We start from the raw sequence: 18,417 nt of genomic DNA, 5'->3' as shown, positions 1-18,417 counted from the left end.
GCCATTTACTCTGTCTCCCTGTGCACAGGCCTTTACAGGTATTAGTTTCAGGGAAGATTCACGGTCCACTTATGGCTATTGATGTAATAGTTCAAGTCACGCTGAAGTTTGTTTCAGCCCTTCTTTGCATTTGCTACACTTACCATGTTGGTTTTTGATCATGAGTAACTTTATAGCACCAAAAATGATACAAGTTTGTCAAAAACAACACCTGCAATAACACTGTCTAGTACATCTTCTCCCTCTCTCCCCATGAAAAAAAATTCACAGAAAACTCCAATACTTGAAAGGTCTTAGATACCTCCCTCCAAAGCACCACACTGACAAGCCTCAGAAATAACTCTTAAAAGTACTCTATTAAAATTATGTCTCTGAAGTGATATAAAAATTGGTTACAAAAAGACATGTTAATTCATAAAGACTAAAGGTTTTAAGTATCTTTTTCGTTCTCAAAATTTAAGATAAGGTAAATGAAATGCTTATCTAAAACACTACTTAAAAGCCAACTTTCTGTATGAAACACATGGCTCCAGCCTTTGTTGCTGTTTTCTGATATATATAAAAAGAGCTTTTTTTCCTGATGCCAAAGTCCAGAAACCATCATCACCAGTTTTAATATCTTTTAACTGACCCTTGCACACAAAGGGGACCAAGTACTGCACACTGGAGATGCAAGTAGTACTTCAGACTTGTGCCGTACGCTGCTCTAACAAGCACAATAGAAAGTGCATACTGCTGAAATGAAAAGACTTTTTGTTAAAGAGATGTTCTTTACAAAAAGTTCCAAAATTACTGGCTATCCTCCCAGACTGTTTGGAGCCAAGGTGCCAGGGATGGACAGAGGGATAGGAATTGTTAAAGGGTCATGCATGCCAGCAAGTGTCCAGGGGTTAAACAGAAATATGCACACTACCTCTGAACACCCGAAAGATTAAAGTGGAGATGATACTATTTATGCAAGCTCATACAACAGCTGAGACCAGTGCCATCCACCCACCAACTGCAACATCTTTGTTCAGAAATGCCTCTGAAGTCAGTACCTTGACCCCCCCAGACAACTAGTTATCTTAGTCAGTAAACACTAAATTAACATTCTTACTTGCTAAATAAGTTCCAGACAGATCAAACATAGTGCCTTTGTGATAATACACAGGTTTTCTCTTTCACTATGCAATAAAACTGCATAAGCACAGCAGATCAGCATATTGTTGATCAGTTGCTAAGTAAAAGCTTTCCCATTTTAAATAAAATTATTTATTTCAAGTGGACTATTTCTCATTTACAGTCAGCTCTATCAAACAACATATATGACTAAAAAAGCATTTAGCCAGTGAAAACCAGCACCACAATTTAAACTACTCCAGTGAAAGTGCAACTTTGTCACTTATACAACAGAAGTATTTCTAATTAGCTCAAACATTTCACAAATTTCAAATTTCTGTGCAAGGTATTCACACAATTTTTTTTTGTTAGAGGAAATATAGATTTGATCTAATATAAAAAAAAAAAACAAAACAGTATGGACTAGTATTGAGTATTAAATCCAACATTAAAAGTTCCATATGAAAAGAATTAACCTGGCTAAAAAAAAAAGAACCACTAAGAAAAACCCCTCAAGTCTGACTTTAGAACAATGCTTCAGATCAGAATACATGTTTTTAAAGAAAAAACGCACAGTTTTCTCACATGACTCTCTAAATAGTTTAAAATACAAGTTTTTATTTGATGCTTAAATTACTGACTCACATTTTTTCAGCTCAAACAGCCACTATGCAAGAACATCACTAGCTGCAATTACAAATTTGTACACTTTGATGCTCAGCAACATATCCTGATTACGAAGTGGTATCAGTGGCTCCAATAGTACAACAATTAGGCAAAAACTAAACTGCTTCTGCTTTACCATGCTAAGATCTTGACACCAAGCCACCATCCAGATCACCACAGGACAAGCAGGGCAATGATGCAGACTACCCATCATTTGCAGGTGGTTGCCAGTTACTGGAAAATCAGTCACCAAGTTCAAATGGGCAGGAACAATAGGAAAAGAAGTTAGTTCCCACGGTGATTACAAATACTTCATATTAGCTGAAATAGCGCCTTCCTTTTTCTCCAGTGTGTTTTTATGTATATAATAATTTATCCTTTCTCTTTGCAGAGTTATGTGTTACTGCATGGTAAAAGTGTGTTACAGATTTTTTTTGTGTGCTTTTCTCCTGATTTCAAGGAAAAATTTAAAAGGAAGGTTATATTTTATGACTGATGTAAAGACATCTCTTAAAGTGTAAAGAGCAATGGGTACAGGTAGGCTGACTGAATCTGCAAAGCAGCTTGAGCAGTGACCTATCCCCCTGACTTCAATGAGAGCTAGTTCTGATAGTTCTGGGACATCAGTACCTGCTTTGAGCATGACAGGAGAAAAATTATGTTATTAAATTTACACACCTTATTCCATCCAGCAGGCTAGCTCACAGCAAATATCGGGGCACAGTGCACCCCTCTGCTCTCCCCTCCCTCCTACTGAATTCCCAGCATCCCATCAACTTCCTTAACTTGGTATTTCAATATCTGGGGTGCAAATCCTGCCCCATTCCCTCACCATCCCAAGGGCCTTGTGCAGTATTTGCACATCCATATGCTTCTGTTGCCATCTGCACCTGTGCTTACTCGTTGTATCCATAAGGAATTGTAAGCATTCCTGTATATCCAGGTCACCAGGGCAGGAGAAGACCAGAGAAGATATTGGCCAGTAATTTCAAATTTACTGCAACAACAGGCTGAGGTGAGATGGCTTGAGACTGGTTTCCTAGAAGGCAGGTGCCAGCCCCCATGAGTTTAGCTTTCAGACAAGAGCAGAGGAACAGATCAAGACCATAACCTGTCCTTGCAATGTCAAGTATTTGCACAGATATTTGCAAAACCACCACTGCTTCCCAAAACTGCCATAAGGCTATAGGAATTTATACAGACTATTATCCATAGCAGTAAGACAGTTATTTTCATGAGTATTAACATATTATTAGCTTAAAAGAATATTTGCCCTGCCATCTATTAAACTTTCCTGAATACACAATAATATTTCAGAAACTCTGGAATAAAGCTCAAGTGAATTCTACTAAAAGTAAAATTTTATTTTCATAAAGTAATTTTACTGAAGGTTAAGTACTAATATTTTGAATTACATTTTTTAATATACAGATATGCTTGGCGTAAAGACACTAAGTACCTCAACATAAATATTATCACAAGAAAGATTTCAAAAATCTGAAAACCAACAATTTCAGAGAAACCAATACTGGTGTGCTATGTGAACTAAAATTTCTTCCTCTTACACGTAAGAAAATTGAATGCACCTAACACATATAAAATTCTAGGGTGGAAGGTTCTGGGGGTTTTTGTGGTTTGTTTTTGGGGTTTTTTTTTTGGTTGGTTTTTGTTGTTATTGTTGGTTTTGGTGTGGTTTTCGTTGATTTGTTTGTTTGCTTTCTGGTGGGGATTTTTTGGGTCTTTTTTAAAGGCTTTTTTTTAAGGTTTTTGGCACACCACAGAAGAGATTAACAATACAAGTTAGTAATACCACACTGTAATAAGTAGAAAATGCACGTGACTCTGGGCATCATATTAAAAGCCAGATCTGAATGTCTATTGTGCAGCAATGCCATTAACTTCATACCAGTAAGAGTACACCTCTGAACCTAGTTTGACTCACTCCCTAGCAATTTCACTAGTTCTGCCACAACTACATACCCAAACAATAAGCCCATCTAACAAAATAAAATCCTTCTCTTGTTGAGAGAGAGCATTGCCTCTGAGAATAGCTTGGCACTCACCCCAGTTAGCTTTATTACCAGGAATAAACTTTATGAAAGATCGCTATACATAAAATAGACTCTCAGCTGCTCAAACAGAAGATCAATGGGACTTGTGATAAGAGATTAACTTGGCTATCAGATACCCAGTAGTAACATCGTTTTAGTGGTTTTCTTTTTAAATGACTTTAATAAAACACAGACACTACAGAAAGACCGTGTGTCATTTTAACTGTAAACAACATTTATATATCATTCATAAAACTCAGATGCAAAAGGTAAATACAACTTATTCCTCCAAACGGAATTTCCCCTATAAAAGAAGCTAAAGCCATAATGTTTGAAGGGATTTCACACTTGTGCCTGGGCTGCCCATGGAATAAATGAAGTGCTTAATTTGAGGGTAGTTAGGTTACAAAGCATCTGAAAGGAAGAAGAGTTCAAATACAGCCTAGGAAAAAATGGACATGTGGTACACCAGCTCTGCAGCAATAAAGCCAACAGACAAAGCAGAATGAACTCCAATACCAAAATTGTTTCCTCGTTTTGAATTCAGAGCAGAGATACAGTTACGTTGCCAGAGATTTGATTAAAGAACTAATTTTACTACAAAACCTAAACTATCATGCAGTGCCTTCTGCTAGTATCATTTATACCTACAGAAAGAGCAGTAAGCATATTTAAAAGAAGAAAGATTTTGCCTGAATAGAGCAAATCATAACATCTACTCTGTTACATTAGATCACTGCCAGCCTGAATATGCATTTAGAGGACTTTTTGTCTCCACATGTATAATGTAAACTCTGTTACTGAAAGCAAAGGGAAGCCATGTGAAGATTTAATAGTATTCCTAAACTACCTAAATTTAACTTGCACAAGAGCAGGAAGAATCAAAGAATAAATGTATCGGAAGCAGAATTTGTTGTGTTGCTCCTAGGTGATAGAATTCTGTAATGAGAATGTATCAAAAGCAATTAAGTTGTTTAAAGCAACAACTTTCTTTATAAAAGCAATAATAGTCTTCTTCTCTAGTTTCCTTGAATAAGCACAGCTGGTTTTGCTAACATTTTCAGAGTATCTAAATCTCCAGAACATAAGCTGCAACTCCAAATTGGAAGGTTAAAAGGATGGCCAGAGGGCCAAAAGAAATATATTTATGTACACAGAACAACTGGGGCCACTCCAACTTTTCAACCCGGGAGTATTGGAAGATGGGTGGGGGACCCAGGAGCTGAAGAAGTGGTTCTCAACCAAAGAAAACCAGAATATATTTTGAAGAAATGTAAGCAAGCGCCAGGAAGAACCCACTGATTTTCATCTGCTCCTTCCCAAATGAGCCAACTGGTGGAAAAAAGCTATAGAGCAGGGATATGATGATAGGAATAGGACCCACAGCTGCAGTTCTCTGCTGTCAGCAGTAAGGGACTGGCTGAGCAGTGCACTCCTTTCCTGTCATTCCCTTTCTGCCATTGTGCAAAGACAGATGAGCAGCACCAGGTTAACACATCAGAGCTACAGCGGAACAATAGGCAAGACCTTGCTTCCCTTCCTGGTGGGAACCAGCCAAACCAAGGGAAACCCCCCAGGGGTGAGCTGAGAAAGAAAAAGTCAATTCCCCTATGAATCCCCATGGGCCAGAGGAAGATGATCTTGTGGCATGTGAAGCATGCAGGCTTTGGACAAAGAGAGAAGGGAAGCAGCAGCCTCTACTAATAACGGAAGAGGTCCAGGCAGAGTTTGCTCGAGCACAGGGTGCAAAACATGCTTTTTTTGTTTCTCTGGAGACAGGCAAAGTTGTGGAGCAGAAATCAGGAGGAGAAAAAAAAAGTAATCTCATAAGGGAAATTGAAGGCCTGAAAACCATTTATAAAGGTAACATATCCTTCTCCAGCTTCTTGTCTGAATGCCACCAGCTGGATCTTGACTCCTACCACAGCTGCATTAACAAATACAGGACTTTCAATTAAACTCAAAACAATGAATAGTTAGACTAGCCATGCAGCTCACCATCAGCAGCACTCAGCCTTAAACATACACCATCCCAACAAGTGCTCTTTGGTGGGTAGGAGTCCTCCTCCCCTACTTTTCCGAGTACTCACTCCTGGTCTTTCTTGCCTGTCCCTGCCTGCCATACTGCCAGCTATGTCAAATGAGCTGCATTAGACGGCTGTGTTCCACAGCAGATCTGCCCAAAGTAAAACATGAGAGGCTGTGAGGGACAAGGGGCAGTTTCTAAGCAGACTAACACAAAGATCCAGTGTGTTACTGAGCACATTTTTTCTGAAGGGCGGTACCTTTGAGAGGAAGAATGACTAAAGACCAAGCAGCTACAGTCAACAAATTTCTTAAAGAGGCTTTTCCCCTCAAGCCTGTTAATTTGTGTGACACCAATTTTTATGTAATAAAAAAAATACATGGTGTAACACATGGAAAGGCTTAATTTCTTCTTTCCCAGTGAGTCTGTGAGGTCACAGATGAGGGACTCCAGAGGTGCAAATCTCATGAGATGGCAAAATTGAGGAAAGAAAGGGTTTGTGATGCCATACATAGAACAGGGGACGCACATCTCACCACTAGGAATATATCTCCTCACTTCCCAGTCCTGTCATTGAAACTGTGGCTCTAGTATGAATATAACTGGGGAGTTATCAATTTCTAGTAGTTATTAAGCAACTAAGCTGGAGACTTGCATCTCTGGTAAAGCCAGTTCCCTTTCAACAGAAAAATCTGAAAACGGCAAAAGCACCCTGATTAATTCAACTACTAAAAAAACACGTTTTAAAGTTCTCTTGCATTTCTATCACTGAGTTTTAACCTCACATGTGGAGTAGTTTCTGGATTCCTAAAATTCCCAAACCAATCTTTAACACACTAACTTAGGCCTTTATAGAGAACTTAGCAGCTTAAATATCCTGGTTCACCCTCTGCTTTTTAGACTCAACATGTCCCAAGGGCAATGAGATACATAGAACAGGGTAACAATTTTATTAGACCGGAAGACACAACTTGGGGTGGATAATACATATGTTTTTATCAAAATGTGAAAGTCAGGAGAGTCTCTCCAACTCCTACCCTACCACATGAAACAGTAACAGCTGGATAGGTTTCCAGAAGTAAAATTCCTTTCAAAGAATAGAAACAAAACCTGTAAATGTTAAATAAATATAACTCTCCAGGCAGCCATTATAATGGATAGATTAACCTCAATGAAGATGAATGCCTAGAATTTTGCTTATTAGTATTTCCCACCGCTCACATGAAATCCATTCATAGGACATCCCTCAGAAGTTTAGGTAATCTGAAGCAGCTGGATCTTCTCTCTAGCCCAACTAGGAACATTGAGAAACATAACAACAGATTTAAAAATATTGCAAGAGAAGGAATTGTTAGGATTCCAGAGCTTTTCCAGTAAGTCTTGACAAGTGTTCTTCCATATGCAAAAAACCTATGTAGGCTTCAGATATGGAGCTTTATATTAAAATACATTCAAAAAACACAGCTTCTGTTGCTTCCAAGTCCCACATCACGTCTATAGCAGCTGGATCCCTCTGCATCTGCCTACACATACACTGGAAGAAATAAAGGTGTAATCCATATCTCAGTCTGGTTTTAAACAAAATCTGATTGTGTTCACATGCAGACGAGATCCTCCTCCTGGGAGTCAGTCACTTAGCTGCCAGGATTCCTGTCCTTCTGGCAGGGATGAAGGACAAATTAAATCTTTCAGCTATGCAAAAGCAGAATATTTTAACACAAGAAGAAAAGGCCAAGAAATTGAAGGCATTTATAGTTGAGAAGAACTTGGCCCACTCAACTCTCCAAAATCTTGAAATCAGTGATAGAAAACATGTATATAGAATTGTAAGATTGGCTCATGATACTGTGCCTGCTGCCAGAAACTCTGTCCCCCAGAGAAATGAAGATTTTGAAAAGAGATCCTGAAATTCCTGTCGCAGGGAGATTACAGATTCTCCTTCATGAGCAGAGGGATGGCTTGTATTGATAATAAAGGAGGAGCAAGAAAAAACAAAACCAAGAACTCCAAAGCTAATCTTTGTCCTCCTAGAATTACCTAAACTCAGTTACAAATAAATAAGCAGCCAAACTAAAAGTTTGCTTTCCCTTCTCAGACAAAGGTTTCTTCTGTGAAATTCATAAAGCAACAAATGGCAGAGACGCAGCAGCAGAAGCCAACACTCCAGTTCTAACCCTGGCTCTAACCACGCATCCTTCCCATCCCTGAAGTATTAACTCTCCTTAGTGTCCTGTTATTTCCTTGACACGTACATTGTGTTCCACTATTAAAAGATTACCCAATACTAAAGCAATTTTATTACTCTCATCACAATTCCTCTCCTTATCTTCCTTCCAACCTCCTTATTTTTCATTCTCAACAGTTCATTCATCAGTCTTGCTCATATGTCAGTTTGCCACTACATACCTTCAAGTCCTAGCCTCAAAATACATCCATCTCTTTTTAACTAGAACTCGAGAAGTTGAGGTACTAAGCACATCAAATCCTGCAAAAGGACACAAACAACAGACACTACCATCTACTTTCACTGCCCTCCTTATTACCCCAATTATCAAGACTTGATCCTGACAAGATATTACTCAAAAGTCCCAAAGAGTTCATGGAACAGGATTGGCTGATGATCACAGTTAGTACAGATGTCTGACAGAAACTAGGGGAGGGCTGCAGGGAAAAGATTAAGTACCTACATTATTCTTGTAAGGTAAAGATGGATCAAGAAGTTTCACAGCCAATAGGGAGGAAAAGGTAAGCAAGAAACAGACAAGAGAACGCTCTGCTTTTTTAAAATGGACATTCTCTCCATTACAAGCTGCTGTAGAAAGCCATTACCTCAGAATACTCTGAGTTGGAAGAGACCCACAAGGATCAAGTCCAACTTTTAAGTGAATGGCCCAGTTTGAGAGCTTTAAACATTTTTAAATACAAAGTGACCTGCTGCTGACTTCATGTGTAGTGAACCTCAGCAAGGACAACACAAATGGGTGAGCAGAAGGTCAGAACAGAAGGCTGAGAAAGATAAAGAAAGGACAAAGAGACTGGAAAAAGAATTAGGAGTCACAAAGGTATGATAAACTCCTGCAACTTGAGTGTACAAGGAGGCAAGAGTGCATATCACACCATGGGAAAGATGTCAAAAAAATTGAATGATTCCTTCCACAGAGAAGCACAGAAGACTGGAAAACATCTGCTGATCTCTTTCAATACCTACATCCTAGTCTCTTCCGTGATTTGAATGGAGGCCTGTATTTACAAGCAACTACTATAAATGAATCTCCAGAAACACCTGTGACAGTGCACGGCACTGTCCTGACTGCACATCTCGGATCTTGAAAGCACCACTCCCTTCAGGATGTTGGCTTCACACCATACCCTGAAGCACCCCGAGCTGAGACTCCCCACAGCAGAAAGGCAACTGCACCACTGGGGTCCCACAAGGCCCCACAGGCATGACTGAATGCTACAGGGATACTAGTAAAGAAACAAAACCACCCAGCCATATTTGAAAAGATAACTAAAATAATAAAATAATCATTGCATGAGTTATTTCATACAAGCTTTCAAAGTTGTTACATATTTATACAAGAGGCATGCCCTGACTCCCTTCAGAAAGCAGTTTTGGCAGGTAACATGCTGAAACACAATTTAATTACTGCTTATTATTGCACATGCCAGTCCTGGGTGCCAGTACCAGAGTCTCTCTTGCAGCTAAGTCTCAGAAGATTACAAGAACATTTTCGTGAATGAGAACTGGTTTATAATATAAACCACCACATATACATGGGAGCACCTGTTTATAACCAGTTTGCCAAAGCCTACAAACCATACACCATGCCATACAGAAAAGATGTTTCAACAGCATCATGTCTTTTTTTTTTTTTTTGCTAGTAAATCTTATTAGCACACCAGAATAGAAAACATTATATATCCCAGACATTTTCAATACCATTCTTAAAACTTGAGCACAAATATTTTGGAAAAACTATGGAGAAATTCATACTTGTGAAGAGGGAGAAATAAAGGGAAATTAAAAACTGAGCTCACTTTGGCAGTGAGCTGAGCTTGGAGAAGAGTACCCTATCCCCCAGCCAGAGCTCCTCTGCAATGTGCTCTGCTCTGCAGCATGCCCAGGACAATATGCTTGGAGCAGGCAGTCTTAGCTTGCTGTATGCTGTCGTCAGTGCAGTGTGTCTGTGGACAGTGCACGCACAGAATACAACTGCACAAGTTGGACTGTGTGCTCCTTAGTTCAAAGTCCACATTTCTATTTAGGCCACTTTTGTAGCTTTATGCAAAGATCTTACAAACTACATGAGTATTCACAGAGTCGTGCAAAAAACTTGAAAACCTCAGCTGTAACTCTGTTGTAATAACCAGGCTATGTTTCCTGGAAAAAAGCATTAATTCAGTTCTTCTTAACAAATACCCATTTCTATCCGAATTATGCAGAATCAAAAGGCTAAAACGGTTTCCTTAAGGTAAATTACTGTGAAATTAAGTTTTACAAGACTAAATGAAATTTCCATACCCTGAAGCAATATTACTTGTTACTCAGAGGTGACACACTATTTTTAGGACCATGACATGAGCTGGATTACTTCTAGTACACTTTGATTGAATTTTCAGGGTTAAACATTTGCCACTCCTATCTATCTAGTACAACTGCTGCTCTAAATGCTCAGCAGTGTAATGAGCCAGTTCTCTCAAGGTTTTTTTTTTTTTTTGAGAAAAGCTTCAGTTAAAGTTTCAGCATGGAATTTATATACTGTTTGATTTTCATCTGGTAGGAGAAAAAATCACCTCTCTTCAAGCTCTAGTTACATGCCTCTATTATGACCTATTCTAAACTTATCCCCTGGCATAGCAAACGGAATTTCACTAAATGCATAGATAGATATTGGACACCTTGTTTCCACTTTGAGCTCAGTATCGAAGGTAACACTTACCCCTAGTAGTATGACATTAAATCAAGAGTAAGTTTTGTATTTCCATTCCATGTTTTACTTCCTCACAACCCTTTCTCTCCACCTACTGTCTCCCAAAGAACAGCAGAGGCCTATGCCTCCTGCTCGCAGTCCATTTCGACAGCTGAGCCGCAGCAGAGTGCAGCACTGCACAGATGGAAGGGGAACAGTGTGCAAAGAACCTCCCAGCTAATGGAAGATCTGTTTTAGATCTTGCTATTAGATTAAAGAAAACCAGAGGAAAAGAGACAACAAACAAATATTTTTTAAAAAACACACAAAAAAAACCCCACAAAACAAACCACCAACCCACAACTATGGCATTTAAAGCAGCTATTCAGAAAAACATTCCCTAAAAATACGGTCTCCTTGTGTACCAAAGTATGTATACACATACTACCCCTAGTCCCAAAACATTAAAAAATCTCCAATTTGGTAAATTACTGGATAGTTAGCAATTTAATGAGAAATTGTATAAGCAAAGTATAAAATATTTTACAGCCACTAAGTATATAACGTAAGTTGCTGATGCAGACTGCTTAACTTTCGAAGGAAAAAAAGGAAGTACTCACCACAGCGGGGTTACCACTGCTGATCAGCTGGCTGACTTCATGAAAAATGCTCTTGCAGTCAATTGATTTGTCTAATGATCCCCGTTTCACTATCACCGCTACCGCTAATAAAATCTGCTCCCGAACATACTTTTGAAGGCTGTAAACAACATTGCACAAATAAATTTGCAGGTAATTCTGGACATCAATGCTCAATAAAATTTTAGACACATTTCTTTTCAAATATCTTGTGTGAATTCATAAGGGAAAGCTGACAGAAGTTAACTGCTAAGACTAGAAAAAATATTCTTAAAATGATCTTACACTGCTACCCAGGGAAACAAAAAAGATAGCCCAGACTTTATGCCGAAACCTAGATGTTCAGAAGTGTGTTTTCTGTACTTACTTAGGCCTTTGTAAGACATAGGTTAGAAGGAATGTTCGCAGTGACTCAATGCTAGCTTTTTCCAAGAGAATCCATTCTCTTACAACTGCTTCCATTATCGCTGTAGCAGCTTGAAAAAGGACATAGTCCACTTTACTAGTTTCTGTGGGAAATAACAAAGGTAACTTGAGTATTAGGAGACATGTATTCAGCTTGAATGTGTTTCCAACCAAAAAAATTAATGGAACTCACTATAATTTATTATTAAATAGAATATTGTTGCTATGAAAACAGAGAAGGAATTTACAGCTCAAAAGGGGGAGAAATAATAAATAACCCAATTATCAAATTGTCCAGTATTATTCAAGTCAATGACCTAGGAGAAAAGTTGTCTGTGCTAAGAGGCTGGTTGAAAGGACAGGAACAAGAATGCTAACACAATAGGGGAATAAAATAAGCAAGATGACAGATTTAGTTCCAATAGACTAATTAATAAAAGTGATTAATCTTACAGGCATGTCAAAGCTGAAAATTTCTGTGTTTGCCTTTGAAACAAATAGTGCATAAAAGTACATGTATTTCATGGGTAATAAAAAGAAGCAAATCCACTTACACTTAAAAGTAACATTTGTGCTTAATTATCCAAGCAAAAATTTTACACCATTGTGTATTTAAAGTGTTCTACATGTTGTTCAAGTTTCCAGATTTGAGTTAAACAAAATAACCAGAGTGTAGGAATCATTTGCCATTATCATCTAAATATGAGATTACTATGTATACAGATGCACTAAGGAAAGTATAAAAGTATATTATGGAGAAAGGTTAACAGTTTGGGTGATTCCAAAATACAATTTAAAGAGAAATGCCAGAACATGAAGATAATTTCTATGATGCTAGAAAGCTACAGTGACATTTGTTGTTGTTGTTCCTTTGCTTTTAAAAATTTTAACTTGGAAATAGCAGGTAATATCTCAGAAGCCAGTTTCAAAACATTCTGAGCTCTGCAGAAAGAATTTTCAGAAAGGGTGCAGCCACAGGGTGGCAAAAGCATAAAATATGAAATAAAATTCCCAAAGAAGAAGCAGAGTTTGAGCTATAGTGGTTGACCTGCCGGGACTAGAAAAACGGTGTTTGAAAAAACCTCAATCATGAGATGAAGGGCTTTAAATTACTACAAAACAAACTGTCTTGCTCCAGTTACATACACACAAGCTTATAATATAAATTTCCTTTATATGCAAGTTCTATATCAAAGAGAGCAGATAATATGCTAAAATATTTTAAAGTAATTTAATCAGGCTCCAAATCCAAACCCACAGAGGTAAACAGGCTTAAATAAAAATAAACCACGTTTAAATCTACTTAGCTTAATTTGGAAAACTAAGTAACCACTTAAAAGATTAATGTGTATGTCTAACACATATAAAAACAAATTGAATTATTCCTGCATGGGAATTTTAATTCTGGCACTTGTTACCTTGGGCCTTCCTCTTTTCTAACTGTACAAAGCTCACACACACAAAGAAAGAGAATGTAGTTAAAAAATGACAGAGTTTCCCCTTTGCGCCAAGTGCCGCAGCTGCACAACTGCAATTGCTGAGCTGCAATCGCTGCAGCCCCCAGCGTAAGCCTGTAATCAGCCAGAGCACCACGATCCTCCACGGACCTTACTAAAGAAAAGAAGGACAAGTTTTGCCAGTGTACTGAACAGCTATAAGCTTACAGCAGCTTGCAGTGCCTTGTGCTTCCCGGCTTCAACCCCAGGTTTCTAAGGAACATAGTAGTGGCTGTTCCCCTTTTCCATACGCTCACGTTCTCCATTATTCTCCCTGTGTCATTCCCACATATTTCTTTCCACAAATTACATCATCCTTGTTATCTCTCTACCTCCATTCCAACTCCTGCCTTGACCATTTTTTTTCCTGTTTCTTTTAAAAGCCATTTACTTGGTCTTCTGGTTACAGCCCATCCTTCCTGCACACGTCCCTTCAGTAGACTTGAAGTGTTTTATTTTTCATCATGAACAGCTTGTTTCCCTTCCTGGTTCCTGATTTCACAATCCCTGCCTCTTCTTCCTCAACTCCCAAATCTTAACTGTGTGTTCTTTCTGTCCATACTGTACAGATACTTACTGAGGAAGCACAAAGTTTTGAAAAAGTCTCTAAGTTCCAGGTCTCAGCATCATAACTTCTTACATTTCCACAAAAAACCTGCTCCATGTGGAAACATGCTCGATTTTCAATGGTGGTATCATATGAACAGTTTAAGGATCTAATATATCTAGACATCCAAAAAGTATTAAAATCAGCATCAGATTCCGTTCAACCAACCACATTTAAGATTTCATGAGATTTCATTATTTCTGATTGATGATGAATGCATCCTTAGATCCAAATGGTCTGCAAACAAACTTACTTAAGGATGTTTTTGCCCACCTTATTTTCTCTAAAAATCAATGTGAAAACAAGAAGCATCAATTTTGCTGACCCATCAAACAAAAAGTGTGATTGCAGTCTTCCAAACCAGGTGGAATACTACTATAATATACTAAACCCAGAAGAAACTCATTTGTAGAGATAAATTTTGGTGTGGAGTGGGTGTAGGAAAGGAAGCACATCCTGGTCTCTATATCACAGTGTAACATTATCAGCAGTAGGTCTGCAATATGTCATAATATTCATGAATTCTAAGTCTCTAATCCAGTAAATTTATAAATAACTTTAAAAAATATTGGAGAATGAATTATGAAAATAATATTTTCAACATAATTATAATATTTCTCTGTTCATTCTGGCAAACTCTTTAAAAGAAAAGTTTCTTTTTGTGGTTTTGGCATGTGGTTTTTTTGTGCTAACTCCCCCATCAGGTCGCAGAGTCAGTTTTCATTGAAATTCCCCCTCACCTGTTCCCAGCACTCACATCTGGTCAATACTACAGTGCTGAGCAGCAATCTTACATCTTTACTGTCCCTGTAATTTCCAGATTTAGCTGCCAATCTCTAATAAGTCTCTATAGCACCTGTAAAAACATTTATCCTTTATAACTTGCTACCCAACCACATTTAGAGCACTTCCATTAAAATCAAAGAAATTTTTGATGAAGGGTGGTATCTGCCTCTTTCCTTTCTCCACAGGTATAATCACACAAAATTTCAAATCAATACTGTCTTGCTTCTACCAAGTGGACAGATATTTTCTAGCTTTTTCCTCTTTTCCTCCAGCTGGGCTGTCAACAGCAACTAAGTTGTTCAACTAGAAATAAACTCTCATTTCAGCACCAATGCAAAATCTGGTAGAAGTTCATAAAATTGCATCGTTAGCTGATTTAATAGGAAGGAAGCACAAAGCCAAGCAACCACAGTACTGGCAGCTGCACAAGCTGCACACATTAGACAGTATTACAGTAATCATGTTGCAGAGGAAATCTATTCAACCAGTTTAGGAACTTAGCTACATGAAGTTACACCTTACAGCTTTGAAGCTGACAGAAACAAAACAAAAAAGGGCAGTAACAGGCTTCACGCTCCATCAAAAAGTACCCTTAATTAAAATCAAAACTGATGTTCACAGTCCCAGCTGCAAAAGAACAGCAGAGTTCCAGTTATAAAAGAATGTACACACCTAAATTCATTCATTGCAACTTACCCAAAATATGTTTGCAAACAGCAAATGGTGATTTTGATTTCCTAAATGATAAGAATATGTGCTCAGCATGTTGGCGTTGTTCATTGTTGACCATGGAAGGTGGAGCCTGGAAAAAAAAAAGTTATTCAAGCACTGATCAAAAATATACTAAAAACAATGTCATGTCAATGTCATGAATGTCAAACACATAAATGTTTGCCTTGTTAAACACCAAAACCCCATATCTCTTGGCAAAACTGCTTGCCCTCAGGCATTACCTCTTCTTATATACCACTCTGCATTTACATTGCATGCACATAGGTGCAAATATTGAGGTATCAGGCAGAGAGTGCATAATTTAAGTATAGTTTCTTAACAATGTTTCTGAAGAAAGTTAGAAGTCAGATCTAAATTCAAACCAGTCCTTTTTCTACTCAGACCTAAAATACCACTGCACATCACTAAATGCTGCTAAGCATGCTCACAGTCCTGGAAGCAAAGTGCATTTTTTTCTTCAGTTCTACATTTGTTTTAAAATATTTAGTTGTATAATAAATTCAGGGGATTTTAAAAATACTACAGATATGGTCTGAAATAACATATATACCAGGAACATACTACCCTCTAGTGTTTAATATTAAAATTGACACCCTGAGGACTGATGTGATTGAAAAGACAAGTAAGCCTATTTGGGAACAGCTATGGTGGTTCCTCAGCTTACTCATCCCTATATAGATCCACCCCATTATATCCTGGGCACCTTAGATGCTCAGGTAACACCTGCTGCTCTCCTGTTGAAAGCCAGCACCAGGGAGGTTTCTACCCAAAATTCAGCTTGAGGCAAATAATGAAACCATGCAATAACCTGGACCCCTGTGAGGTGCCTACAGAGCAAAAAGGAGCTGCCTGCACTGCAGCCTTACCTCACTGCACAAGCCCAAGACCCCACACTCCCCTACAAGGTAAAAACAGGCATGCAGAAAGTATCAGCAGCTCACAGCACCACACTGCTCTCCACTTCTGCCACTAATATTCTCTGACTCCTGCTTTTTGGGATTTATCTGAACTGCACACGGCTTGAGATACTCTTGCAGGGGATTGATACCACAAAACTGATGCTAGCCTTTGAGAAAGGAACATGCACACATGTAGGAAGATCACATCCAAACTGCAGAGCAGGATCAAGGTGACAGCATAGGTTATTGAACTTCAGCTGAACTTCCGAACTCCACATTCCAGCCCCGTCCCTGGCAGTTTGAGAAGAACATGTGTGCCACCTATCTTTCAGTCATGGTTTATATCCACTGCTTTGGGAATACAAGCATCAAGACCAATGCTTTTAACATAAGTGCAATATTTTCCAGCAAATAAACCACAAGAAATCTTTAAAAGGTATTTCTGTGATGTAACCTCAACTATCCTGCATGCAGCAGGAGTTGTTCCTAATGGGAACAGCTGTTTGTGTTTTCTGCATTGTGAAGGATCATCCTCCTCTGCATGGACTCTAACAACATTCACTGCAACAGAACCAACTGTACAGAATGTCAGAAACATTTGTAGCAGGTTATCAAACACACAGGAATGACCTACACAACAACAGCTTGATACACACTTCAGTCAGAGCTGCAGCAAATAAATCAAACCAACTGAAAAAAAGGGAGTTCCCACTTTTCCCCCCCACTTTATGGGCAAGCATTTGTGCAAATGCACAGAGAACCAGACTGGGGAAGTGATTACCAAAAATCATCCTAAATTTTTTCTTCTGGATCAGCTCCCCAGTCTGGTTCGCCAAAACCCAGCAAAAAAGCCTAAACCAGCACAGTATGGTACATATTGGGTGGTGATAGCCTGATTTTTTCCAGCACTAGTTATCATTTTGGATGCATTTAATCTACAGCCTCGGTTGCTGTGCAATGCCTGTGAATAGTTTTAAGTCTTCAATGATATTTCACGAGAACTAAGAATCAAATTTCTCGAGACAAGCGACTTATTAAAATAACCTTTTGCTACCAAAAGTTAAGGTCCTCCGATTCCTTTCTTGGTCCCACCTGCATGGTCTTGTTACCTCTTTACATGATACTTTCTATCAATTAGTCCACAAAAGAAAAAGAGGATAGAGGAGAAATCCAGGGGAAAGGGGAATGAATATTTGTTGTCTAAAAAGCATCAGAAAGACAGACAAGTGCCAGAGCCAGTGCAATGAATGGAGAAAAGGAGTGGAGAGACATTTCCCTTTCAACACTGAGGACCTTGCAGCTCAGAGCTCTACAGTCTCATGAAGCCTCACTAATTATAGCCATGTTAGAAAGAATCCTTTGGTGTGACAAAGTGTAACCTTTTGCAAGCCCAGGTTCATTTATATTCATGGTCTTAGAGCAAGAAGACCAAATCAGGACTACCTGATCCAAACTAATTTTGCATCAACACATTATATTTAAGTTTGCCATACAGAGATCCTATCTATTTTCACTGTTCTGTAATACTTAAGGGCACTTTCAGCTGCAAACTATGGCACCACTAAAAAAACAACCAGAGAAGTTTAATGGGAAATACCTCCGTTATGCTTATAATACCTAGAAAGTAGACCTCTTGCTTTATATTATTTTAGGTCTTCTACTTCTCTGAAGTCCAGTTACAGAAGACATTTGACACCTTGGAAAGGCATCTGGCACATCATATTCCTGTATTATTTTTTTAAATGACAATAACTTAACAATAAATTACAAACTTCGACTCTCAAAACTGTCCAGAGCAGACAAGTGCAACAGTTAAGGTTTGAACTGTCCTGTAAAGCCGCCAGAGGGAGCTTAAAGCACACTTCACTGCCTTCACTGCATTCAGACAATATTTATCTGTTCAGTGAAAGTAAAGTCCAGCTAGTTTTTGCTTTATAGAAAAGGCCAGCATATACATATTCTGTGCAAATTTCACATTATAAGAACACTGGCTCAGTGAGCCCAAGAGCCCTGTACCCTGGTGCCCAGCACCTCCTTGGCACAATAGGCTTAGAAACATATCCAAAGTATTCACCATGTTTGGAAGGTCCCCTAGAG

At 38.5% G+C, this 18,417-nt stretch overlaps 1 protein-coding gene across 1 annotated transcript in view; it reads right to left on the bottom strand.

Annotated features, from left to right (window-relative positions):
- XPO4 (exportin 4) overlaps window positions 1-18,417 on the bottom strand; it is a 76,738-nt gene that overhangs the window by 40,266 nt on the left and 18,055 nt on the right. The window contains exons 2-4 of the mRNA XM_068181300.1: window positions 15,386-15,491; window positions 11,763-11,904; window positions 11,378-11,516 (exon numbers count right to left, since the gene is read on the bottom strand). Of these exons, the coding sequence (XP_068037401.1) occupies window positions 11,378-11,516; window positions 11,763-11,904; window positions 15,386-15,491 (387 nt within the window). The remainder of the gene's footprint in view (window positions 1-11,377; window positions 11,517-11,762; window positions 11,905-15,385; window positions 15,492-18,417) is intronic.

The sequence above is a fragment of the Anomalospiza imberbis genome, chromosome 2, assembly GCF_031753505.1.
Source record: "Anomalospiza imberbis isolate Cuckoo-Finch-1a 21T00152 chromosome 2, ASM3175350v1, whole genome shotgun sequence".
Taxonomy (NCBI): Eukaryota; Metazoa; Chordata; class Aves; order Passeriformes; family Viduidae; genus Anomalospiza; species Anomalospiza imberbis.
The sequence above is the reverse complement of the archived record's forward strand: the minus strand, read 5'-3'. Positions and strand labels throughout refer to the sequence as shown.